Consider the following 26,005-nt stretch of genomic DNA (forward strand, 5'->3'; position numbering starts at 1 on the left):
TCAGCGTTGCGCACTTTATTAACAACACCAGTGGCTCTGGGAGAGTGGGGCTCCCTGGGCCCCTGATCAGGCCGCCGGGAGGGGACGAGGGTGGCGCCCCGGGAAGCAGAGGCGGCGTGTCTGTGCCTTCAGAACGAGGTGGTGTCCGGAGGGGACACTGGTCCCCGGGGGTGGGCGGCCCTCCTGGCTCCGGGCTCTGGGGCTTTCTCCCTCGCGGACACCCGGAGGTGTTTGAAGGCCATGGGCAGCCTGCGGCCCAGGAACGGGGGGGTGGTCACGTCCTGGATCATGATGACGTATTCCCCTGTGGAGACAGGAGGGGCTCCGACTGGCCCCGCGGCCTCTGCCTGCCAGGCAACTGCCCACCCCCCACGGGACCCCGGAGCCTCCCGCCCCGCCCCCACCTGCCCAGACTGGCTGCCCTCTGCCCAGCTGCTGGGGCACACGGTGAGGAAATGCATTTGGGCCCTGGCTGGTGTGGCTCAGTGGATAGAGCATCGGCCTGCGGACTGAAGGGTTCCGGATTCGATTCCCGGTCAGGGCACATGCCCTGGTTGCAGGCTCGATCCCCAGTGTGGGGCGTGAAGGAGGCAGCCGATCCATGATTCTCATCATTGATGTTCTATCTCTCTCTCCCTCTCCCTTCCTCTCTGAAGTCAATCCTATATAATGAAAGGCTAATATGCAAATAGACCGAATGGCGGAACGACCGGTCGCTATGATGTGCACTGACCACCAGGGGGCAGATGCTCAACGCAGGAGCTGCCCCCTGGTGGTCAGTGCGCTCCCAGAGGGGGAGCGCCGCTCAGCCAGAAGCCGGGCTGACGTCAGCTGGCGGCTGGCGAGCACAGCGGCATGGTGGGAGCCTCTCCCGCCTCCACGGCAGTTGGGCATCCCCCGAGGGCTTGCAGACTGCTAAAGGCGCAGGCTGGGCTGAGGGACCCCCCCCCATGCACGAATGTGGCGCACCGGGCCTCTAGTGAAAATGTTTTTAGAAAAGAAAAAGAAATGAATTTGGGCTAGTGAACCACCTGCACCCTCAGGACTCAGGCCCGGCTGCAGCGTGAGCTCCGGGGGCAGAGCTGGGGCCGGAGGGGAGGGCAGGGCTGTAGGGGGGCTGGGCAAGGCCCCGTGGGGGGCGCGGGGCGGGCGGAGAGCGCCGTTCCCGCTGAGGGGCCACGTGGCTGGGATCCTTTAGAAAACACCTTCCCACCTTTTAGGAGGAAAATAATTCATTTCCTCTAAAATGTTTTTCCAAATAATCAAGGCTCTGAAGACCTGGCTGCCTGTTTTGAAGCCCCCCCCACTCTGCTGGGGGAGCAGTTTGGGGGGTCGTGGAGGACTGGGGTGGTGTGGGGGGGACCAGGGGCTGTTGGGGGAAATGCTCTGCTAGGGGATCAGTTTGGGGGGGTTGTGGGGGAGCAGGGTGTGGGGGGACCGCTCTGCTGGGGATGGGGTGTGTGTGTGGGGGGAATGGAAAAGTCCTTCCCCTCTTTGCAGCCCGTATGCTGCCTGGAGAGCTTCAAAGTTGGGGAAACATAAAAAAAGAAAATAAGGACTAACAGAAAGTGAGGTTGCCATGGAAACCGCCCTCTCCCTCCCCCAGCGGCTGGGCTGGCAGGGGAGCGTGGAAAAAGCTCGCGGCTGGCCACTCACACAGGAATGCGCGCAGCTGAGCGGGCGCGGGAGGGCGGTGCTGCCCCAGGACAGGCCGGGACCGGACCGGAGCGGACGGCCGCAGGAGGGGCTTGGCCCCGAGTCCGTTCCTGCTGGAGCCGCGGTTTGGGCGCCGGCGGCCGCGGGTGGGAGGGGGCACATGGCAACGCGTGTTTCCCGGCGGCCGGCCGTCTCTAGGTGTTGCCAGGAGCCCGGCCGCCCGGGCAGGGGCACCGCGGGGACTCCGTGGGCAGCGGCCCAGCCCGGCCCGCCTCTGACCTCGTCCCGAGGCCTCGGGGATGGAGGGAGCCTGGCTGGTGGCCACCGGCTGCCTCAGAACCTCCGGGCCCGGCCCAGCCCGGCCGCCACGTGGTCCCGGTGGGCCCTGCGCCCGGCGTCCCCACGAGCCTGGCCTGTAAGCTCCTCCTCAGGCCCTGGCGGTGAGGCGACCCCACACTGACCCCCAGGATAGCAAGGGGCGCCCCCTCCTCCCACCCTCACCCCCTCCTCAGTCACACCTGGGGGTCCTGAAAGGGGGTGATCCCAGGGCCTGGCTGCACCCACACAAGGACCTTCCTGGAGGGGGTGGGCCTTGGACCCGGACACCCTCCTGGGCTGAGGGCACAGAGAGAGCCGGGGCCGGGGCCGGGCCCGCCCCTGCCCTGGACACCTCCCCTCCCCGCCCCACAGCCTCCCGGGGGCCACGCCCCACACTGCCCAGGCCCCATGGTCCTGCCTCTGGGGGTGTCCAGGCTGGGCAGGCAGGGTGCCCGCCCCAACCCGTAGCCCGTTCAGAGGAGGGGAGCAAGCGCCCGCCTTCCAGAGGTGATGGATGGTCTACTGGATGGGGCAGCCCGCGCCCCCCACTGCCCGCCTACCTGGGAGGGCCTCGGTCCCCGGCTCTGCCTCGGCCGCCCCATCGGGCCTGCGGGGAGAAGAAGGGAGGCCCTGAGTGCCCCTCCCAGGGCCCACGTGTGTGGCACCCCCTCCCCCCCCCCACGCACGTGCACACGCACACGCACACGGGGCCACAGTGCGGGGGCCTGGAGGCCGGAGGGTACCCGTGTGGCTGTCCTGGCCTCCAGGCCCCCCCGCCTCAGGGTCAGCGTGCAGCCTTCTGGCCGGGGGCCTGCCCTGGAGCAGAGGGGCCACGAGGCCGGGCCGCTCTCTGCCCTCGGCCTTGGCATCTCGCTGTCTGAACCCCAACGTGGCACGAACAGCCGTAGCTGGAGGGACAAACCCACCCCCTCGCCAGCCGGCGCCGCCTCCAGGGCGTCGAGGTGCCAGGGCCTCGCAGGGCGGAAAGCGGCCAAGGCACGGAGTGACCGGAGGCGCGGGCAGGGGGCTGGGGGGCGGGGCCGGGCGGCGGGAACGAACGGTCACCGCCACCTGGCGAGGCGGGAAGGGAGGGCGGTGGAGGCGGAGGGGCGGCCGGCCCGGGTCTCTGGGGCGGACAGAGCTGCCCGGCCTGCGGTCCCAGGTGGGCAGCTCCAGACCCGCCTCGGCACGTCCGTCCCGAGCAGAGGGCTTTGGGGCCGCGTTTGCTGTGCAGGAGCGAGGGGCCCACCCGCCGGCCCCCACGCCCCGGGGTCAGCTGCCTGCAGACCGGCTGTGCCCCTGCGGGGCCCCGAGGCCCGTCCTCGGGGGACGAGGCAGCGGGCGCAGTGTGGGTGCTCCGAGGGGGCGCCCCAGTCCTCTGGCCTCGGACGTGCTGCCTGGGTGGCCAGGAGACCCGGCTGACAGGCTGGGCTCTGCCCTGAATGTCCCAGCAGAGGCCTTGGAGGGAGCCGGAGCACCCCCCACCACGGCCCCCTTTCTTGCCATCAGAGGGCAGGGAGCGGGGCTCCCCGAGGGGCTCGGCGACCAGCCAGGCCGACCCCTGGCCAAGCTGGAATACCACATGCCTGGTTTGGGTGATAAAAATTTAAAGACAAAAGATTTAAAATTCCTTCATTTCGAGTGGGGGAAGCGGGCCTTGGCTGGGTCCCCGGAGCCACGTTTCGGGTCGCGACGGGGATGGGAGGGGGGGCGGGTAAATAACCTAGCGCTAAGAATAACCCTCGGCCGGGCTGCGGCTTTAAGGGAAGTAAACGGGTTACGAGGAGCCGAGGTTTTTTACGGAACCCCCAGGGCGGCGAGGGGGCCGGGGCGCAGGGCGAGGAGACGCCAGAGGCGCCCACGGCTGAGGTTCCCTCGGACCCGGCGGGTCGGGCCCGGCTGGAGCCCTGGGCGGCCGTGGGACCCAGACACACCGATTGGGCACCGACTGTGTACACGGCCGTGGGGGCTGGACACCCTGCGTTCTTAGGTTCTTGGTGCTGGAACGTGATCCTGCCTCACGACCCGAGTGAGGAACCAGGAGGTCAGGGCACAGGCCCGGGTTGCGGGCTCCATCCCCAGTGGGGGGCGTGCAGGAGGCGGCCGATCCCTGATTCTCTCAAAGAAGACAGAGTTGGACCCTTTGGGTCTTTGCTGTTAAGCTTTGCCATGTGGGTTTGAGGGGGTTTATTCCCCAGTGAGGGGGGCCTGGTGCCCAAACCCCGTGGCCACGCCCTCCCCTTCCCTGAGGCCCGAGAGGGTCCCATCAGCTGCGTGACCTGGGGGTCCTGACGCCGCCTCTTCTAGGTCAGGGCCTCGCGGGTGCGCGGACGGAGCGAGCACACCTGACCCCGAGCGGAGCCGTGGCCAAGGCGGAGGCCGTGCACCTGGGCGGCCCCGGGGCCGGGAAAACCCACGGTCGGAGCTGAGAAACCACCACAACCGGCGAGGAAGCAGCGCCGAGGGGGGCGAGCCCCGGCCCCGCACAGCCGGCTCCTCTGCTGGGGCGGCTGGGACGGGTGAGGCTCGGGGAGCGGGCGGTGGACCCGTGGCCGAGCGCACAGTGGGCGGCGAGAGGAGGGGGCCCTGTGCTGGAGGGCCCTTCCCTGTGAGCCAAGGCCCCCAGCAGCCCGCCCACCCCAAGACCATCACGACCCTCGGGGTGTGGGCCTGGCCCCGTGGTCAGACAGAGGCGGCCCGTGCTGCAGACCAGACTCAGAAACCACGGCCCGGCTGCGCGGGGGCGGGGGCGCGGGCTCGGCGTGGGCGTGGGCCCCTCCGTGGCCTGGTCAGGGAGGGCCCCACGGAGTCTGGGTCAGGCCCCGATGTGGGGCAGGCGCTCTGCACAGCCTGTGGGCGCCGCGGTAACGAGGTTCACGTGGAGCGGGGAGAGCCCAGCCCCAATTAGACACAAACTGGGGGGAGTGGTCCCCGAGGGCGGGCGGCTGCAGGGAGCCAGGGCTCTCCCACCTGACCCACCCGCGGGGCGTGAGGCCAGGCTCTCTGTGGGCGGCTCCCTGGGACCCCCAGGAATCGGAGCCACAAGCCCAGGGGCTCAGCCGGCCGTAGAGGGCCCTCTGTCCCTGGGGCAGCCGGAGGCCCCTCCTTACCCGGCTCCAGGGGTCCCGGGGGTCCCAGGGCTACGCTGTCTCTCTGAGTGAGCCCCCGCCCTCCCCGCCCCCCACAAGAGGCCAATGAACCCCCAGCCTGGCCTGGGGGTGAGGGGTTGGCACCATTTAGGGGCCCCGTCCCCTGTGGGCCGTGGGCTCCAGGCCCAGGGAAGCCTGCAGGGTGTTCTCAGTTTGGGGGTACCTGCCAAGGGGGGCCCGTGAGTGGTGCCCCAGTGACTGCGGGCACACCCCCAGCCTCCCTCTGCGTGGTCCCCGTTCCAGCCGTGCGTCAGGCCGAGGCATCGCTGGCTGCGGGGGGCGGGGGGGGGTGAGGGCGGCCAGCTGCTCCCCGCCCCCTCACACCTGCTCCGCTCACGGCCGCCTCTGGGCGCACGGGCTCCCTCACAGCCTCTAGCAGTTCCCAGCGTCACGCACCCAGCCCACCCCTCCTCTCCTCCCTGAGCGCCCGCCTGGGAGCGTCCAGCCGAGGGCCCGGGAGGCCGAGGCTGAGCCCACCCGCAGGCCCTGGCCGGAGGGACAGGGGACAGAGGCCAGGCACCCTGGGGCCTGCAGCCTGGACGCCCTGTGGCTGCACCCCACGTCATGGCCCTTGGCCTGCCCCCAGGGGCCGCTGTCCCTGCCGCCCCTGTGGCTGCTGTGCTCCCAGGAGCTCCCCCCCCCCGCCCGGCCCACCTGAGACAACCCCCGCTCTGGGGCCCCCAATTTGCCAGGACACTGCCCGGGCTCAAGCCCCCCACAGCCAGGAGGAGTCCCCTGACCACACTCCCTGTGACCGAGGCTTCTCCCCACGGGGCTGGCACCCGAGAGAGGACAGGCCGCCACCGAGCGTGTCCTCTGGGACCCGGCGACCCTGGTGGCTGCTGCCCAGAGCTCCTCGGGCCCCGCGGGGCCGGCCGCGTGGGCTCCCCCTGCCCAGGCTGCTCTGCCCTCGGAGGCTGAGGGGACGGCGGAAGGGGGGTCCTGGGGCGGGTGAGGAGTGGGGCGCTGGCCTGCGTTTACTGTGATGCTCGGCGGTCACCCCAGACCTGAGCGGAGGGGGCACGGGCTGTGAGCCCCAACCACTGACCCAACACAACTGTTAACCGGCTCCCTATGTCGCTAACGACCGAGGAAAGGCCTGGTCGCGGAAGTCCCAGTGAAACCCGTTTTCCTCTGGGCGGCGGCTGGGGATCTCCGCGGAGCCCTCACGAGCAGCTGCGGGCGAGGGCGGCGGGCTTCCCGGCCGTGGCGTGGAGCTGGGCTGAGGGCCGTGCCCGGCTCCGACCGCGAGGCGCCCAGCGCGTTTAGGGCTCCTGGGGACAGAGGCCGGGCCGGGCCCCAGGCCGAGGACCCTCGTGTGGCACCGGCTGCCGCTGCGCCCGTGAAATCCAGTCCGGGCTTTGCCGCCGACACCACGCGCTCGGCGGCCTGTCATGTTGTGAAATTCCGTCATGTGCCAGGAATGTCTCCGCAGGAATGCCGAGGCCGCGGGAACAGGCCTCCCGGGAAGCAGCGCTCCGTGACGGGCAGGCTCACCTGGCCCTGGGGCGGCGGCGGCTCAGGGACCACGTGGGGAGAGTGTGAAGCCCCTGTGGGCGGCGGGACAGCCGGTCTGGGGGCCCTCCCCCTGCCATCCTCGCGCCTGTCCGTGGCCGTGGGGGGCTGGCCCTGGCTTTGAGGGTCACCGGGCTGAGGAAGGGGGCTCCTGGCCCGGCTGAGGCTGCGCTGAGGGCGAGGAGGGCCGTGGCCGGCCCAGCCCGGTCAGCTCGACACCCCAGGCCTCCGTGGCTGAGGGACGGCCCCGGCCTTGTCCACTCGGGTCTCCCCCGTGGGGTGTGGCCCCCTGATCGCTGCTTCTCCCCGTCCCTGGACCGGGGGCCGACCCGGGAGGCCCACGCCCCACGGCCACGTCGCCCCCGTGTCCCAGGCCCGCAGACGCAGCGCGGGGAGCAGGGCCGGGCGGCCTGCTGGACTGGGCCCGGCCTTGCGGGCTCTGCCTCTGCCGGAGCCAGCTCAGGGGGGGACCCGAGGAGCCCCGTACCCCATCTCAGCAGCGGGTCAGGCCCAGCTGCCCCCGCCCCCCCTTGCAGAAAGAGGGTCTTCCCAGGGAACCCGTGAGGGCGGGGGAGGCCTCACAGCAGGTCCTCGGGGAGCGGATGAGGCAGCCCCGTGCGGAGAGGGAGGGGGGGTGGCGAGAACATTCGGGGGGCTCCGCAGGGCATCAGGGGAATCCAGCCCTGCCCGCCCCCCGGCCCCTTCACCCCCTTCCTGTGGCTGAGCCCCTGCAAATGCCCTGCCCCCCGGGGGGACCCAGCCGGGAACCACACACCCTCGGCCTCGGCTCCGCAAGGCAAGATTCCTTAATGCGAACCAGACGCGGCGTCTGTGAGGCCCAGCGCCTCTCGCCTGGGGCCGGCGCGGGGGGGGGGGGTGGCTCCCCAGTTCCAGAGGGGGGGCTTTCTGGGTCAGGAGCCAGGTGAGGGCAGAGAGGGAGCTGGTGCTGGACAGAGCAAGGCAGCTGGGGGCGGGGGGGGGGCATCCGAGGCCGAGCAGGCGGGGCCCTAGGGCAGGGCGGCTCCCCAACGTGCCCTGGGTGGGGGCTGGGGGGGGGACTCGCCGGAGCTGGGTCCCTGGTGGAGGCCTGAGGCCCAGGCCCCTCAGCAGGTGTCTGGGCGGGGTGGGCGGGCGGGAGGGTGAGAAGGAGGCCAAGGGCCCCTGAAGACGGGGGTGGGGGGTGGGGGGTGTGGAGGGGAGGGCCCTGATGGGAGGAGGCGCACGGGTTGGCGCTCCCACGTGTCCGTGTGGCCCAGCCCGGTGCCCGCATGTGCTCCTGAGGAAAGCGCCCGCCACTCGCCGCCGCCCCTGCTCCGGGTCATGTGCCCTCGTCCCCTCGTCCCCTCGTCCCCTCCTCCCCTCGGTGCTAGGAAGGGGCGCCGGGCTCCCCTGGAAGCAGCAGGCCTGGCGGGGCCCGCTGTCCAGGCTGAGGCCTATGGTGTCTGCAGGGCTGAAGGCGGGGGAAACCGAGGCAGGTGTGTGGAGAAGGGTGCCCCGTGCCCCCGCCCCCGAGAATGTGCACACGCCCACCTGCGGCCCAGCTGCTGGGGCAGCAGACGTACCCCCAACGCCCTGAGGGTGGCCCCTCCTACCTGCTGCCTCCCGGTGGGTCCTGCGAGGTGGGCGTCCCTGTCCCCGGGCTCGGGCCACCTCTGGGCCTGCCGCTTGCCTCCTGCGGGGAGCAGGGGAGAGTCTCAGGGGCGCCCCGTAGCCCCCAGCCCCCACGCACTGGCTGCAGCGTGTGGATCGGCCCGTGGGGGCCTCCCGCCCCTACCTCGTGCGGGCCGTCCAGGAACGGGACGGGGTGGTACCCGGGCGGAGGGGCCCCGAGGCGGACGCCCTCGAACTGGGCACAGCCTCGCTGCGCTCGCCGACAGCCCTCAGGACAGCGGGACGCGCGTCGCCCGGCTAAGGAGAGAGAGGTTCCCAGAAAGATGGCCCGCGGCCCCAGCCACAGAGCCCTTCCCGCTGCCCAGGTGGGGGCGGAGGGGCTCCCGCCACAGCAGCCCCCTCAGGCCGCGCCCCCCCTCCCCCACAGGAGCTGCAGGTCAGCCGCCCTCCCTCCGCGCTTCCCACAGAGACGGTGACGGGAGGTTGATGCAGGGGGCTCGGCCAGCGGATGGACTGGACGGGGCCCTGGGGCCGAGGCCCGACCGTCCCTCCCTCCCCGGAGCCCGCATGGGGGGTGGGGGGAGAGGCCATGGACCCAGCCGTGTTCCCAAGTTGCAGGTGGGGGAGGCCGTCAGGCGAGGCGAGGCCCCTCTGCAAGGACCTTGTGCACACGATCCGATGTTTGCGCCCCGGGCGATGGCGGGGACCGCGCCTCCAGGACAACAAGGACCCCAGCTCTGGGCCCTCTGCCCTCTGCCCCGGTGACGGCACATGCGCTGGACGGCGGGCACCGAGGCCGCCAGCTCCTCCGGTCGCAGTCTCAGACCCCGAGGTGTCGCCCGCCGTCTCCAGGGGCAGAGGGGACGCTAAGGGCATCGGGGTGCAAATCACCAGCCACCAAGCCGGCCGAGCCCTGCCTCCCTCAGTCCCTGGACACGCGTGTGGTTCACCGCCCTGCGGCACCCGCTCTGCACACACGTCGCGCCGCCCACACGGGCTGCACCCCGGCCGCCGGCTGGTCCACTTGTCCGTCCACGTACGTCTCCCAGCGACACCCCCACCCGGCGCCCCCAGCGGTCCTGGGTCTGAGGCACAGCCCCTCCCCCTCACCTGCGCCCCCTCCCGGCCCCACACCTCCCCTGATGCCGCGCTGCCCCCATCCTGGCCTCTCCTCGGCCCCACCTTGGGGTGCAGCCAACGCCCGGCCTCTCACCCCCTTTGCGCTGTGCCCCCACCCCTCACACTGCAGCATGGAGTCCAGCCCCCCACGCCCTCCTGCGCCCCGGGCAGGCCTCCAGCATGGCCACACCCTCCAGCCACGCCCGCCTTACTCACTCTTCTGGGTCCCCCTGGGCCCCTCGGCCTCTGCACACACCCTGACCTGGGGCGCTCACACTTCCTGCGGCCCCTCTGTACCCCTAAACCCCTGAAGCGAAAAGGCTGAGGCTGCTGGCAGCTCCCTGGGAAGGAAGGGCGGCCCGAGTTCTGGTCAAAGACACAGCTGCCGCCCTGGCCGGCGTGGTTCCGTGGACAGAGCGTCGGCCTGCGGAACGAAGGGTCCGGGGTTCGGTTCTGGTTAAGGGCCCAGGCCCAGGTTTCAGGCTCCATCCCCAGTGGGGGGCGTGCGGGAGGCAGCCGGTCCATGATTCCCTGTCATTATGGATGTTTCTCTCTCTCTCCCTCTCCTTTCCTCTCTGAGGTCAACAAAAACAGATTAAAAAATAAAGAGAAGCTGCCGAGACGCCGTGGCACGGTGCCTCCCACAGCTGAGCTCCGGGGCCTTGAGCACCCCAAGAGGAAGGAGGGTGGGGGACCCGCCTCAGCCGCGGAGGCCCTGAGCGGCTCCTGGCGCGCTTTGGGGCGCTGCCCGGCCAGGGCACCCGGAGCCGGGCCTGTGGGCAGAGGCCCCTCCAGCTCGGAGCCGGCTGCAGCAGCGGCGGAGGGTAGTTATGGCAACTACGGCTTCATCAGCAAGACGGGGTCACCGTGCAGCCCCTGGAGGGATGCGGACAGGCCGAGCAGCCGGGGGAGCGGGCGGCGTGACCTCTCCAAGGAAAGTGTCTATTAATTACCGTTTTACAGCGACTCAATTAGGTCCCTAATCACCTGTGTAGGGCACGGAGGCGACCGCGGAGAAACCGCCGGATAAACAGGACTCCGGGGGCCTCCAGGCGGGAGCCCGCGCAGCCCGAGCGTTCGCTCCGTTTCAGTGGCTCAGAAAGAGGTGCTCGGCCCTCGGGGGACAGCAGGGCGCATGGGGGTGAGGACACACCTCGCTCCTCCTCAGGGCGGACGCAGGGCCAGGATCTCGCTCCTCAGACGCCTCCCCCAGGTCCGGGGCGAGGGACTGGCCTGTCCAGCTGATGCCCAGACCCCCAAGGCCACGGTCACAGGGGAGAGCGCCCGCCATCCCGCGGGCCCGAGCAGGCGTGGCCGGGCCGTGAGACCGTGGGGGGCACGTCTGCCGACGCCAGGCTCCTGGCACCTCGAGGGGCGTCCCGTGTCCGTCCCGGGTGTGGGTGTAGTGACCCTCGGAAAGGGGGGCGCAGAGCCACACCACCGCCAGCGGGCCAGACGGAGCCCCCGCCCCCTCGCCTCTCTCTCCAGGTCCTGGAACTTCTCACCCGGCGGTCCCCAAGGAGCTGCTGGGAGGGGCTGGACGCGTGTGGGTCCCAGGCGCCCGCCCTCTGGCTGCGCCCACGTGGCCGCAGGACACAGCGAGGCAGGTGCCCCGGGTCCCAGACCAGGCCCTGGCGGCAGGAAGGAGGAGACCCGGGTGCTCCATCGGACCCCAGGCTGCCTGTCCCCCCACCCCCCGCTGCCCGGCTCTTCCTCCTCCTTCCTGGAGCCCCCAGAACGCGGGGCAGCTGCCGGGCAAGGAGCCCACGTCCTGGACAGTGGGAGGTGTGGCCTCGGGGGCCCGGCTCCAGGCAGACACACCCCTGACACCCCAAGGTTAGAGTTCACCCCACCCCCGCCGTGCTGGCCCGGGAGCCCTCCCTCTGTGGGCCGACCCCTGGACAGGGCACCAGGGCGCTGATTTTCCGCGCGAACGCGGATCCGGGGGCTGCTCTGCCGCAATTAACTAGACAATTAGCATTAAACGTGCCGTCGCCCCAAGAGGCGATGAAATGTCCACAGGTCCCGCGGCACAGCGTCAGCTTAATGGCCGGATCGGTTTAGCGGCAAAGGGCACCTTGATTGTTCAAGTCCCCGACAGCTGCGGGCGCTTCTCAGCTCCCATCGGAGGACGCGCAGAACCACTCGTTCGACAAAAGAAAAGGGGAAACCACTTGGACCAGCTGGAGACATTTCCTGGGAGGGTTTCGTGCATTAAAAAAAAAAAGGGAAAAAAAAAAGCCAGGCCCGTGTGGCTCAGTGGTGAGCGTCGACCTAGGCACCAGGAGGTCAGGGTTCGATGCCGGTTGGGGCACAGCCCGGTTGTGGGCTCCATCCCAGTGCGGGGCGTGCAGGAGGCAGCCGGTCCATGATTCTCTCTCATCACTGATGTCTCTCTCTCTCTCTCTCTCTCTCCCTCTCCCTTCCTCTCTGAAATCAATAAAAATATATTTATAAAAAGCAGCAGTGCCCTGGCCGGTGTGGCTCAGTGGATAGAGCGTCGGTCCTGCGGACTGAAGGGTCCCGGGTTCGATTCCAGTCAGGGCATGTGTCTTGGTTGTGGGCACATCCCCAGTGGGGGGTGTGCCGGAGGCAGCTGATGGATGTTTCTAACTCTCTGTCCCTCTCCCTTCCTCTGTAAAAAATCAATAAAATATAACAAACAAACTCAGAAGAGAAGCGACCCGAGTTCTGTGCCCGCTGCAGCGTGTTAGGTTCCCAGATCCAATATTCGGAGATTGTGGGAACCGCGGGGCCCGGCCAGCCCGACCAGGTGTGTCCCCATCGCCCCGGCAACGGCCAGCACGGGCATCGGGGGTCAATGGGCCTAAATGACGGGGTCTCGGCAGACACCCCCCTGGCAACAGGAGCATAAAAGGTCCGCGTGAGCTGAAACCGGTTTGGCTCAGTGGATAGAGCGTCGGCCTGTGGACTGAGGGTCCCGGGTTCGATTCCGGTCAAGGGCATGTACCTTGGTTGCGGGCACATCCCCAGTGAGGGGGTGTGCAAGAGGCAGCTGGTCGATGTTTCTCTCTCATCGATGTTTCTAACTCTCTATCCCTCTCTCTTCCTCACTGCAATAAATCAATAAAATATAAAAAAAAAAAAAAAAAAAAAAAAAGGTCCGCGTGAGAGCTGTGGGTGGAACTACGACAGGTTAAGGGACTGAACCAAAAACCATTTGAATAGAAATCAACGAGCTTTGTTCCCAGAATCAGGTCTGGACTGGACCCCGGGCGGCTGAGCACACACCTGGCGACGTCCAGCAGCCTCACAGAAACACAGGTGGGTCCCCTCGGCCCCCAGGCGCTTCCCCACGGCCAGGCAGCACCCACTGGCAGAGCCAGACCTGGCGGGGTGCTGGCACCCAGGGGAGGGCAGGGCCAGCACCTGGGCAGCACGCTATGCCACGCCTCAGGCCTGGGGCCTGGTCTCCATCGCCCCGTGTTAGACTGACATCCTCGGGCGGAAGGTGGGCCCCGGGCGGGCTCCCACGCAGGGGCCGCCGTGTCCGGTCCAGGCTGCCCTCAGGCCTCCTCCAGGCCCGGTCCCTCCCGCCAGAGCCGGCAGCAGCCTGACAGGTCGGCCCAGGTGCACCCGCTGCAGGTCCCGGAACCCGTGATGCCCCATCTGCCGGATGGCGCTGCGGCCTGGCACGGCTCACCCCACCGCGGCCATCGGGCCTGCAGGCTAAGGACCCGGGCCAAGGTGCCTGGGCGCCCGGGGTGGGCAGCCTCAGCCTGGCATCTCACCCGCGGCACGGCAACTGGGCACCGTCTCCCTGGGACGTCCTGCCTCCCAGCTCCCGTGCCACGTGCGGGACACCTGCCGTCACCCACGCGCTGCCCACCACGGTCGCGCTGGCTGCACTCACCGGGCAGGCTGCCGGGGGCATCTCCCTGGTCACATGGGGCGTCCGGGGTCCATGCCACCTCCGGGTCTCCCGTGGGGAGCGACGCGTTGGCCCGGGCACTTTCCAGGCCCGCCGACGGGGGGCCCGACAGCGGGTAGGCGATGCACTGGAACCCACTGCGGAGGGGGGCAGGCTGGGCTCCGCGTGGCACCAGCTGGGGGACCCCTGGCCGTGGGAACACGGGGGCCCAGGGGCACCCCAGGAAGGAGAAAGGGCCCGGCTGCCCTGAGATTAGGGGGTGGAGGGGGCAGGGAGGGGCGGGTCTCGCTCTGGGACCACCTGAGACCCCACAGCAGCCCAGCCCCGCCTCCCGCCTCCCGCCGGTGCCCACTGCGTGTCCGAGCCTTTGCCTCCCTCCCCGAGACGGAGCATGTCTGCTGTCGCTGCGTCCCGGTGCTGGGTGGGAGCAGGTGGGGGCCCGGGGAGCACTTCCGGTCACTCCCCCCCACCCAGGCTGAGGGGGACCCCTGCCCCGCCCACGTCGCCCTCACTCACAACGGGGTCTGGATGGGCGCCTCCCGTCGGCCCGCGTCCACGGTGAAGAAGCTGACCTCTGAGTAGGCCGGGAGCTGCACGTACCTGACGCCCGCCGCGATCCTCAGGACCCGGCCGTCCTCGCCTTCGGGGGGAGGGGCGGGGGGGGGAGAGCACGCTGTACCCAGGAGCGGGGGGACCAGTCGGGGCCTGGGCTCCTCCCTGGGGGCTCGGGGCGGTGGGCGCCCGGGAGGGGCGTTCATACGCAGCCACGGCCACGGCCACCGGAGCTCCCGGCTCACCTCCTGTCTTGCTCCTCCCGGCCCTCTGCTCAGCCGCTCAGTCTCTGACCAAGCCGGTCCGGCCCCCAGGCCCTCACTCTGCCTCTGGCTCCAGCCCGGGCCTCCGGGAGGACGCTCCCTGCTGGCCACGCACCGTGGGAGCAGACACGTGGAGGCCGGGCCACCCAGGGGACAGTGCCCCTCACTACCCACCTCCCACCCGGACCAGGGCCCGGCCCGCCCCACCTGTCCGCACCCCGAGGCACCCCCACAGGCCGGCCCCGTGGGCTCGGGCTCAGGGTCGGGTGGAGCAGGAGAGTCGATGGCCACCACTGACCACTGCCAGGGGGGCCTGACGCCCAGCCTCCCGCGACGCCAAGATCTGGGAGAGACGCCGCCGGGCCCACGGGGAGGAGGGGAGGACTGTGACTTGGAGAGAACTGGAGCCGAGCGTGGAGGGAAGCCAGCGGTGGTTTGCCCGGCTTCCGTCTCGGGTCGGGATGAGTCACCGGCCCGCTCGCCCTCCTGCTGCGGGCAGCCAGGAAGGAGGTGCAGGTCCGCCAGATGGGCTCCGAGGTCCCGGGAGCCGGGCAAGGACATGGTCCCTGAAGATGGGGGCACACTGTGTGGCCCCACGTGGCCCGGTCGCCGTCGCGGGGGACGTGGGCGCTGAGAGGGCACCTGGGCAGAGACCTGCCTCCGGGGAGGACACGCTGGTCGCCGTTTCCCGACAGAGGAAAGCTGGAAGGATCATCGCCAGGAAACCCGTGTGGCAAGAAACAGGGACCGTGAGGTCCTTCGGGCAGGGGCAGGAGGAAGCGGCGGCGGATGGAGATCGGGAAGAAAGAGAAGAACCAGAAAGGGAGCTGGCGGCTGAAGAGGGGGCGTCCTCTCCCTGCTTGGGAGACTCTCTGAAGGTAAGTGACCGTGCAGGCGAACATCGCAGCCACGCCCCACGCAGTGTGCGGAGGCAGGGATGGACCTGTGGGCATAGGAAGACGGGGCGTAGAGAGAAGGAAGGGGAGGCGTGTTCCCACACATGGAGAGGGAGGTGTTGCCTGGAAGTGGACTGAAACGTTAAAGCTGTGCATCGTCAACCTTAAGCCCCTAAAATAAGAAAACAGAGTGACAAATACTAAGCCCATGACGAGGAGATGAAATGAGTCAATAAAAAAAAAAATATCCAATCCAAGAAAACAGGAACAGGGCATGGAGGAGGGAAAGACAGCTGAGGAAACGGAAAGCAAATGGTGAAATGGCAAGTCCCCATCTGTTACGTCAAAATTATATTAAATACGAACGGTGTAAACACACCAGCTAAAAGGCAGAGATGGTTAGACTGGATACAAAAGCAGGACCCAGCGACCCGCTGCCTCCAAAGACCGCACGTTAAACGCAGAGGCCCAAACGGGTCACAGTTAAACAGAGAGATGGTAACACCAGTCGAGAGAGAGCTCCGACGTTAACATCCCGGGGCGTGGATGGCAGAGCGAAGACCCCACCGGGGTAAGGCAGGTAACTTCACGAGGATCAGGAGCCAGTTCGTTAGATGGCACAGAACCCCAGGTGCTTATGCTCCTGTGAACAGAGCATCAAAATAACAAAGCGAAAGTTGACAGAAATGAAAGCAGAAACAGTCCCATCCACAATTATAATCGGAGATTTCAACACACCGCCCTCCATAACGGACAGAACAGGCAGACGGAAAGTCAGCAAGGACGTGGCAAACTTGGGCAACAGTATCAACAAAATAGGCCGGGTTGACTTTTATAGACGATTCCAAACAGAAGAGCAGAACCCACCCTCTTCTCAATGTGCTCACAAAACATGTCCCCAGACAGACCACGTTCTGGGCCATAAAACACGTCCTGATAAATTGAAAAGGATTCACAATATACAAAACACGACCCTCATCACGTGGAGTTAAATTAGAAATTATTAACAGAAAGCTCTCTGGAAAATCTCCAAATATTTGGAAATGAAACAACACGCTTCTCACTCACTCATGGCCCAATGAGAAATCAGAAAGTATCTTGCATTGAATGAAAATGAAAGCACAACATATGAAACCTGTGGGATGCAGCTAAAGCAGTGCCCAGAGGGAAATTCATAGCAATAAACTCCTATACTAGGAAAGATCTGAAATAACCTTACTGGTAGTTCCCACCCTAAGAACTAGAGAAAGGACATTAAATGAAACCCAAAGTAAGGGTAAGCAAAGAATGAATAAGACCAAAATAGGAACTAATAAACTAGACAACAGAAAGCAAAGAGTTGGTTGTGTATCAATGAAATCGATAACCTCTAGCCAGAGGAGTCAGGGAGAGAAGAAAAAAGACACCATGATCCACACGGAACCAGTGGCGCCGTCACGGCACTGAGGGGAGAAGGGCACGGACGGGCTTGGGCGATAAGAGAGCTGGCCGAAGGGGCTTGTGCTGCAGATCACGTTCGATGCTGCTCACGCCCGCAGGAGGGCGCCGGTGGACACACTGTGTGGCCGGGTGGAGCCACCCCAGGCTCTGTCGGTGGCACCGGAAACCCGGCTGCCTCTCGGGAAGACACCCAGGCGGTTTCTTGAAAGTTCAAACGTAGATGTGCCGTGTGCCCCGGCGATCCTGCCCACAGGTGCACAGTCGAAAACACGCGTCCACACGGAAGCTGGAACAGGAGCACTCACAGCAGCCTGACAGAGCGAACACGCTGGCGGTCCCTGGGCGGTGACAGGCATGCTGTGCAGGCGCCACGGAAGACCACTGGGCTGGAGCGGAAGGCGCCCACACGCGTGGCAATGCAGCGACCCCGGAGGCTCGGTGCGAGTGGACACAGCGGAGCCCAGACGCACCCCACGTGTCACACGCGAGATGCCCAGAGGAGGCACACCCACAGAGCGGGCGGGGGGGCGGGGCCTCGGCTGCGTGGGCTGAGGGTGTGGACAGGCTGCACGCGGGGAGGGGCCTTTCTGGGTGCGGGGGGTCTAGGGTGGCGCTGTGATGTGGTGACGGTTGTCCGACTGCGAATTGACTAAAATTTACTGGAAATCGTGGAATCACGAATACAGGCGAGTTTTATGGTGTGTAAGTGACACCGCAGTAAAGTTGTTAAATAAGCCAACTGTGACTCAATACACGTGGTGCCGCTACCCCTCACGGCGTCCTGATTTACTCCTGTTGAGCCGGCTGGCGTGGCTCAGTGGTTGAGCATCGACCAATGAACCAGGAGGTCACAGGTTTCCTGGTCAGGACACAGGCCCGGGCTGCAGGCTCGATCCCCAGGAGAGGGTGTGCAGGAGGCAGCTGATCCATGATTCTCTCTCCTCATGGATGTTTCTCTCTCTCTTCCCTCTCCCTTCCTCTCTGAAACCAATCTGTATGTATAAAAGCCTGAGCGACCGGCCAACCTTCTGCCCGTCTGACCGGTCGCTATGACGCGCACTGACCACCAGGGGGCAGACGCTCAACGTGGGAGCTGCTGAGCTGCAGTGACTTGGCAGCTGCGGTTCTCGGGTGACACAACCGGAGCCAGAGAGGAGGGAGCCCGATTCTGGGGTGCATCACCCGAGAACCGCCCTCTCGCAATCGGGGACCCCTCGGGGGATGTTGGAGAGCCGGTTTCAGCCTAATCCCTGCAGGCCAGGCCGAGGGACCCCACCTGCCGGAGGGACCCCGCTCACTCCTCAGACGCCCTTTGAGCCGAGGCGCCGCCCCGGGTGCAGCCGGCCAGGGAGGGACCACGGGAGGTTGGCTCCAGGGCGTGTCCGGCCCATCTCGCCCAGGCCCGCCCGCCGGCCACCTTCTAATTAACTTCCTTTCAATGTGCACGAACCCGCGCACCAGGCCTCTAGCAAAAATATATTTTAAAAACACCTTGTTAAGCTAAGGCAAGTGTGACATCAGGAATCCTGTGCGGTTACTAACGGGTCCTGCTCCCCCCGCACCCCCTCCCCCCATGGTGTCTCAGGTGGGAAGTCGGCCTGTCCCTCCCTGCCTCACCGCCGGGCTGACAGGTCCGGTCCGGGAAGAGCAGCAGGACGGGGGTGGGCGGGGGGAAGTGGCTTGATTCCCTCCCAGGCGAGGCCTTCCTCCCCTCCTGGCCGGACCGGCACCCGGCGCTGCACCGTCATCGTCCTCTCGTTCTGTGGTTGCGTGACCACCGCACATAGGCATGCACAGCACACAAGCTCACACGAGCTCACACACATGCGCGCACGCACTCGCACACGCACACACGAGGCTCCTTGCTTACTGGAGGCCACGGCCCCGCTGTCCTGCAGCAGCTGCACGCGCACCGTGAAGGAGCAGCCCCGGGCCACGTCCATCACCTCCGGGCCCAGGATCACGGTCCTCGCGGCGCGCCCTGGGAGAGAGCAGAGGCGGCGTGCTGGGTGCCGGGTGCCGCCTGCCTGCGGTGCCCGAGGCGGGAGCCCCCGGTGGGCGACACCCCATTGGCGTCCCGCACCCGGAGGGCTCCGCCTGCCGGTCACACACGCAGACGCAGAGGCCAAGGCCCTGACCGGCCGCCTGGGTGGTGGTGGGGGCGGGGCGGGGGCCGCTGGGTGTCTGGGTTTTGTTTGTGTGAGTCTTTGGGGCGGCTCATTTCAGAACCGCCCGGCTCCCACCACAGGGTCGCCAAGTGCCGGGGGAGCGGGCGCGGGGTCTGGGCACACGCTGGACCGGCCCCACGTCCCCCCTCCTGCCTGGACCCCCGTGTCTGCGGGCGGCTTGGTGTGGGCGGGTCCCCTGCACAAGGAGCCTCAGGGGTCCGCCCCCCAAGAGTGACGGCCTCTCGCACAGCCCGACGGGGCGGTGGGGCTTCGGGCAGGGACCGGGGACCAGGGACCGGGCAGAGCGGGGCCGGGAGCTCATGGAGCTCCGTCAGCACCAGAGCGGGGCCCGGGGCGGTGGGCCTTCCGGGGTGCGCCCAGCAGGGTAACTAACGCCAGAGCCCACTTGGCGGGGGGAGTCGGGGCGGTCGCCAGCCCGAGACCCCGTTGAGGGAGGTGAGGCTGCGTCACACCCAGGGATTCGGACAGGACCCCGAATTTGGGGGTGGGGGGACCTGGATTCCTTCCCGAGGTGATGTGACTAAGGAGCCTGAGGCCGGGGGCCCCGCAGGGCCAGGCTCCTTTGGGAGGCTCCATTGAGGGGGTGCCTGGGCTTGGCCCCCAGCCCTGGCTGTGGGTGGCCCTGCACCCCAGGGGTCCGCCCTCCTCCCAGGCCCCGGCACCCCCTCTCCCAGGACCTAGGCCCCTGCCTGGCTCAGCGGTGCCCAGGTGGCTGGTCCAGAGCCCCCAAGGGGTGGGGGTCACCCTTGTCCTGTTGGGGCCACTTTAATGCTCAGGGGGCATCCCCCCAGAGGAGGCCCCTGCAGGCCACTGGCCACCTGTGCTCATGGCACGGGCAGGCTCAGGTGGGACTGGACGGGGCTGTGGGTGCAGACGCTCAGGGCCCGTGGGTGGGGGACCCTGGGATCGGGAGAGCCCAGCGCTGGAGGCCCTGCCCGCACGGGCCCCCCTGGGTGCAAAGCCTGACGGGCCTCGCAGGTCAGGAGCCCTGGGAGCCGCGGGGAACGTTTCCTCGGGGGTTTAGCTCCCACTTCAGCCGGGCCCCCCAGCTCCGCCCGGGGACTGGCCAGGGCCCCTGGGAAAACGCAGCCAGACCCGGGCAAGACCCAGGAGGGGGGCGGGCCACCTACCCATCGGGTAACCGCTGATCCACATGCCCGTGTAGACGACCCCGGAGCAGTGGGCCACGCTGCCCAGGCCACTGAGGACGTCGCTGTGCCACTGTCCCTGCGGGGGAACGCGGGGAGGCTGGGCGGCGCGTGGTTAGGGGTGCACCCGTCGGGGGGCCTCAGGAGACGTGTGCTCCCGTGAAGTCAGACCCTGCGCGCTGCGGGCGAGACCATCACCGGTGCCGGTGGGACCATGGGCTCCGCGACCCCCCCCTCCCACGGGCTCGCCTGAAAGGCCTCCCGCGAGGGCCTGCGGGACCTGGGTCTGCAGACCGAGCCGCGTCCCCCGACACCGAGGGGCCGCTGTCCAGGCAGACCCGCTCCTCACTTCCGACCGGGCTGCAGCCTGGGGACCCCAGGCCACGTCCCACCCTGGCATCCACTCGGAGCTGCGGCGTGGGCAGGGCTGGGCTGCCCCCTGGTGGCGAGTGGATGGGCGGCAGACACCCCGCGAGCCGGGCGTTTGCAGGAGCCGGTCCCACCTCCCGGCCTCTCGGCCGAGCCAGTTGCAAGGGAGGCCCAAGGGGGGCCCAGCCGTGCCCGGGCCAGGGATGCCAGTGGGCGGCCATGACCATGGCGAGGCCCTGGGCGGCCTGGGGGCCGAGGGAGGGCCAGGTTCCGAGAACAAAGCTTTTTCTCGCGCCCACTCTGCCGGGTCCTCCTGCCCGCCTCCCCTCCGCCCAGCTCCAGCCCGGCCCGCCCTCCCCGCGGCTGCTCCCGCCACCACTCAGGGTTCGGCTCCCCTGGCGACACCCGGGGACGAGGACGGCAGCCTCCAGCACCAGCCGCACCTCGTCCACACGTGGCCCCGGTGACCGGGCAGGGGGCTGCCTGGCTCCGTGGCACTCAGGCCGCGTCCAGCAAGAAGGAGCGATGGGCCTGGGCCTGGGGGGGGGCGGGGCTCCCCACGCGCCTGAACCTCCTCACCCACGTGTCGCCCCTAAAACCGGAGGTGGCACTTTCCGCAGGGACGGGGGGGGGGGGAGGGAGGAGAGGGGACAGGGGAGAGGGGAGAGAGGAGAGGGGAGAGGGGCACCCGCACGCCCCCAGCCCTGCAGCGCCGGCCGGAGCCTCTCATTGCAAACGCTTCCCGGCGCCGGGCCCAGAGGAGCAGAACCGGTACCTCGGCGCCCTGGAGAGCGGTGGGTCGTGGGTTCAGGCGCCAGGCGGGACCAAGGGCCGTGAGCTCCGAGCCGCGGTTTGGTTGCCAGCAAAGTGGGGACAGCGGCCCCCACCTCCCAGGGGAGCTGCGCCGGGAGCCTGGTACCTCGTAGACGGAGCCGTCCGCGCAGCGCAGCACCCCGTGCCCCTGCCGCTGGTCCCGGACCCAGTCGCCCTCGTACTCGTCCCCGTTCCTGCGGGACACACAGAGGCCGGTCTCAGGCTGGGAGCCGGGGGCGGCCTGACTCAGACCCGCTCCTCTGACCGCCGGGCTCCGCACGGGCACCGGCAGAAATGGGCCCTGAACGACGGCCGGCGCCGGGGCAGGAGGCTGGGCACTCGGCAGGTGCGGTGACAGCCCGGTCCTGAGAGCACATGGCCACCCCCCAGGTGCGGGACTCAGCCCCCCGGTGTGGGACTCAGCCCCCAGGTGTGCGGGACTCAGCCCCCAGGTGTGGGACTCAGCCCCCAGGGGTGGGACTCAGCCCCCAGGTGTGGGACTCAGCCCCCAGGTGCGGGACTCAGCCCCCCGGTGCGGGACTCAGCCCCCAGGGGTAGGACTCAGCCCCCAGGTGCGGGACTCAGCCCCCAGGTGCGGGACTCAGCCCCCAGGGGTAGGACTCAGCCCCCAGGGGTAGGACTCAGCCCCCAGGGGTGCGGGACTTGGAGAGGACAACAGGGAGGAAAAGGGGGAGGTGAACCCACAAATCCCAGCGGCAGGATTTTGGATGAGAAACTGGCCTGGGAGGTCAGGAGGCCGACGTCCAGCCAGCGGCCGAGGGGGAAAGGCCTCCGTGGGGCGCAACCCCCTCCCGCCCGAGGGTCCCACGGGGCTCAGAGCCCACAAGCCACACGCACAGCAGTCAGTGCCGAGGGGAGCGCAGGCCCCCCACGCTCCGAGGGCCCCCTACTCACGGGAAGGCCATGTGCCCGCGGCCGTGGCGCTTGTTGTTGTGGAACGCCCCCCAGTACACGCGCCCATCCGGGTCCTCGAGACACCCGTGTCCTGGGGAGGAGCCAGAGCCCAGCTGCAGCCCACGCGGGGCCGGAGGCAGGGACTCCAGGACACGCGGGGCCCAGGGGCCGGAGGCGGGGACTCCAGGACACGCGGGGCCCAGGGCGCAGCACAGGGACCCGGAGCCGGGCCGCCCAGGGGCTGGGGTGTGATGGGGCGGCGCTGGCAGCCACCAGTGGAAGTGGCTGCGGCTGCAGCTCTCCGAGGCCCTGAGGGAGGGGCGCATGGAGGCTGACGCACCTGCTGTGTGCGTGGGGGGGGGGGGCGATGCTACGCGCCCCAGACCTGCTTGTGGGGCGTGTGCGTGTGCGTGCGTGTTCGTGTGCGCACGCGTGTGTTTACTGGAACCTGCGTGCGAGTGGCAAGGCCTGATGGCCATTCTAGGGCCTCGCCTAGAGGCAGAGGAGACCCCGCGGGGACGCGGCTGCACCATGTTCCGGGTTTTCTGGTTTGGACAGTCGGCTGTGCGAGGCCATTCCTACTGCTTTCACTTATTTATTAAAAATGTGTTTTTATTGATGTCAGAGAGGGAGGGGGAGAGAGAGAAACATCACTGATGGGAGAGAATCATGGATCGGCTGCCTCCTGCACGCTCCCTCCCCCCGCCCCCCGGGACGGAGCCTGCAACCCAGGCCTGTGCCCTGACCGGGAATCGAACCCTGACCTCCTGGTTCCTAGGCCGACCTCAGCCACTGAGCCCTGCCGGCCGGGCCCATTCCTACTTCTAACACGAGCAGCACTCAGAGGACCTCCTGCTCGCCTCTGGGCGGCTCCCCGGGAACCGTGAGCCTTTGGCCTTCGGGCTGAGCCCACCGCCCACCCGCCGGCCTGGGGCAGTGAGCAGGACGTGACCGTGCCGAGGCCTCCGGGAGCCCAGAGGCTGCAGCGAGGCCCCGCCCGGGTCCAGCCACCGTCGCCACAGCCGTTGGCAGACCCCACGCGAGGCCAGAAGACCTGGCAGGCTGAGCCCAGGCTGACCTCTGACCCGGGATTGCAAGCAAGCAAGAAAAGGGGGTTGTTTTCAGCCACTAGGGTTTGTTTTTGTGTTCATCCTCATCTGAGACATTTCCCATTGATCTTTAGAAAGAGGGGAAGGGAGGGGGAGCGACAGAGAGAGGAACATCGATGTGAGAGGCACATGGGCTGGTTGCCTCCCGCATAGGCCCCGACCAGGGCCGGGGATGGAGCCTGCAACCCAGGTACGTGCCCTTGACCGGGATTAAACCCGGGACCCTTCAGTCCTCAGGCCAATGCTCTACCCACTGAGCCAAACTGGCCAGGGCTGGGCCGCCACTAGGTTTTGGGGGGCTTGTCACACAGCGGTGGTTGGCGTCACAGGCACAGCCCCCCTCCCCCCCCACACACACTGGTCCGGGGCAGGAGGAGTGCACCCTCGCCTCCTTCCCACCCCACAGTCACGCTGGGGCTGGGGCTCTGGACCTGGAGGGACACCAGCCCCTGGTCAACGCGGGGCCCTGAGCCCACCCATCCCACTGAGTCCGGGTGCTCGGCAGGGCCCCGGGGGCGCCAGACCTTCTCTCACGCCGTGGGACAGCTCCCCTTCGTAGCGGCCCCCCGCTTTGTACTCCATGACGCCGTGGCCCTGGGGTTCTCCAAAGACAAACTGACCAGAATAGGTGTTCCCTGGGGGGGTGAGGAGGGGGCGCGAGGTGAGGTTCGGAGCTGGTGCCCGTCCCCGCCCGTCCCCTGAGCGAAGGCGGCAGCAGGACCGGTTCAGGGCGGACTCTGGTTTGCGAGGGAACATAGGACCTGGTGGATCCGGACTTGCCCTCCTGGTTCCTGCAAAGCCCACCCCGAGGCCCTCGGTGGGCAGCGATGTTCCAGGTCCGAGGGGTGAGCCTTCTCCCCCCGGGAACTGACCACCACGTCTGCCTGTGAGGGTCTGAGGGTCGGGAGGCAGCCCTGGCCACGCTGTGGGCCGCACGCCAGCACCCCACCCCGGCTGGCACGGGCTGTGACAAGACCCCTCAGGGAAGCCAGGGCCCCCCGTTTACAGCTGGAAGTGCCTCCCGCACCCGGAAGGGAGACGGTCTGTGGGAAGGGGGTCCGCAGGTCCCCGGGCTAACCTGTGTGGGCCCAGTGGCGGCAGCCTCGGCCCATGATCTCCCCGTCTGCAAACTCGCCCTCGTAGTAACTCCCGTCCTTAAACAGCAGCTTCCCGCGACCTGGAAGGAATGGGGACGTCACGCCCCACAGCGGCCGGAGTACCTGCTGGTGCCCGCATGTTTCACAGAGAAAAGAGCTGGAGGAAGAGCCCTCGATTGGAGTAAAAGTGAGAAATCTCTGGCAAAAGCACTACCATAAAAGCCAAAAGGTTCGAAATATAGAAAACGCTGGCGCCCATGGGGACAAGAGCTCACGTAGACAATGCCACAGGCCCCGGCCGCCCTGCTCCGGGGTTAGAGCGTCAGCCCACGGACCCCAGGGTCTCGGCACAACCTTGGCTGTGGGTTCGCTTCTTACCCGCCGTCGGGGTGCGTATGGGAGGCAACCGGTTGATGTGTCTCTCTCACATCGATTTTCTCTCTCTCCCTCCCTCCCTCTTCTCTCTCTCTCTCCTCCTCCTCAGCAGAACCCCAGACAGACATAGCACTGAGAGACCGCCAGTGACTTTCAGACACTCGCTTCTCTGCGGCTGAGCCTTCCTACGAGAGACAAGCTCTTTCTCATCAGAAATGAACCCTGAAGGCGGCTGCAGGTCCTGCCTGTGAGAAGGGGGCAGGCCCAGGGGTCTCCTGTGACCCCAGGGCCACTGCCCGGGCTTGTGGCCACCCCACGGCCTTTCCTGGGCGACAGCGACAGTGTGGGGGCCCAGTCCCACTGGCACCCGTCCCCCCTCGCCCCAGCTCCCCGAGGAAATGGGCTGTCAGCTGCAGGTGGCAGCCGCGGGGAGAGGCCAGACGCTTCTTACCGTGGGTCTTCCCTCCTCTCCATTCCCCTTCGTATCGAAAGAAGGAGTTGGGGTACACGTAGACGCCGTAACCTGAAGACGGACAAGAACGCACGGTGAGCATGTGGCACAGGCAACCTGGATGAGCCCGGCCAAGGCTCCAGCTGGGCTGGGCTGGGGGCTCCCAAGGTGTCTGTGCACTTCCCAACATGGCTGCCGAGGCGTCAGTCTGGGGGTGGGGACTTGTCCTGTTTACTGTCCCCCCCCCCCCCCCACTCTTTCCTTTGCACCAAACATGCTGAGCGGCCCTACTCAGTGCAGAGAGGCAGGCCCAGGGGGAGGGCCTTGAGAGAGGGAGCGGGGGCTTCTGAGCTGAGCCTGACCAGCCGGAGGACGGTGAGGGCGTGGCGGGGGAGCTGGCCCCGCCACATCTCCGCACCGCCCCTCCGGGGGCCTCCCGGCCCGTCAGAACCAAGCCCTCACTCCTGCCACGCAGCTGCTGAGCGCACCACCCCCCAACTCCCTGGTGTGGCGGCACAACTTGCGGGGAGCGGTTCTAGGGAAGGGTGGGCGTGTCAGACTCCCGCATCTGCCGACCACGAGGTCAGGATCTACGTGAAGAGAGCGGAGTGAGACCCCTCCCCGCCCATCCCGCGGGGCCCCGCACACGCGGAGACGAAGACCTTTCCAGGGCCAGGGGCGACGAGGGGGCTCGTGGAGGCTCGCGTGGGGATCGGGGGCGCGGGCTCCGGACAGAGGCCCGGTAGGGCGTAGGGCAGCCGCCCCCGCCCCCCGCCCGTTGCCCAGCGCTGCAGCCGTTACCGTCCTGAGGCGGCCGCCCCTGCGGGTCCCGACGCTGCGGGCGGGAGCTCTGGCTTCCTTGGCTGGCGGCTGCCATCTTGCCGCCAGAGGTTTACCTTGGCAACCACTAAAGCCTCTTCTATTGGCTCGTTAGTCGCTAGGGGTGTGGCCACGGGCCCAGGCTCTGGGCGATCACAAGATCTGGGGTGGCGTCGTTCGGGCCCGGAACCAGAGGACGCGCCTGCGCCTGCGCGGCACAGCGCATTTCCGCCGCTTACGTTCTTTCCGCCGGGAAAAGGCGCCCGCACCGGAAGCGGAAATGGTTGGAGGCTCTTGGCTCCGCCCCGG

At 67.9% G+C, this 26,005-nt stretch overlaps 1 protein-coding gene across 3 annotated transcripts; it reads right to left on the reverse strand.

The window, feature by feature from the left end:
* MORN1 (MORN repeat containing 1) lies at positions 1 to 25,897 on the reverse strand. Of its 3 annotated transcripts, none has more exons than XM_054720449.1 (14): positions 25,679 to 25,897; positions 24,878 to 24,949; positions 24,033 to 24,131; positions 23,479 to 23,589; positions 21,846 to 21,936; positions 21,037 to 21,124; positions 19,731 to 19,827; positions 18,282 to 18,392; positions 13,777 to 13,900; positions 13,243 to 13,397; positions 8,413 to 8,546; positions 8,231 to 8,310; positions 2,535 to 2,581; positions 1 to 304 (listed from the first exon to the last, which is right to left on the reverse strand). In XM_054720449.1, exons 1-14 carry the CDS (start codon positions 25,752 to 25,754, stop codon positions 129 to 131), a joined length of 1,461 nt encoding a protein of 486 aa, XP_054576424.1. In that variant the 5' UTR covers positions 25,755 to 25,897; the 3' UTR covers positions 1 to 128. The 3 variants fall into 3 exon arrangements, with proteins under 3 accessions (XP_054576424.1, XP_054576425.1, XP_054576426.1); XM_054720451.1 differs by lacking the exon at positions 1 to 304 and adding an exon at positions 1,807 to 2,090; XM_054720450.1 differs by lacking the exon at positions 8,413 to 8,546.
* Positions 25,898 to 26,005: the final 108 nt, after the last annotated feature.

The sequence above is a fragment of the Eptesicus fuscus genome, chromosome 9 (genome assembly GCF_027574615.1).
Source record: "Eptesicus fuscus isolate TK198812 chromosome 9, DD_ASM_mEF_20220401, whole genome shotgun sequence".
Classification (NCBI taxonomy): Eukaryota; Metazoa; Chordata; class Mammalia; order Chiroptera; family Vespertilionidae; genus Eptesicus; species Eptesicus fuscus.

Bases quoted from the DNA above. Each gene is read 5' to 3' on its own strand.
- MORN1 (XM_054720449.1), bottom strand. From the start codon at position 25,754: ATGGCAGCCGCCAGCCAAGGAAGCCAGAGCTCCCGCCCGCAGCGTCGG. The intron at 24,950-25,678 runs GTAACGGCTGCA...GTCCGTCTTCAG, and splicing joins GGGGCGGCCGCCTCAGGACG to GTTACGGCGTCTACGTGTAC. The intron at 19,828-21,036 runs GTACCAGGCTCC...GTTCCCCCGCAG, and splicing joins CGGACGGCTCCGTCTACGAG to GGACAGTGGCACAGCGACGT.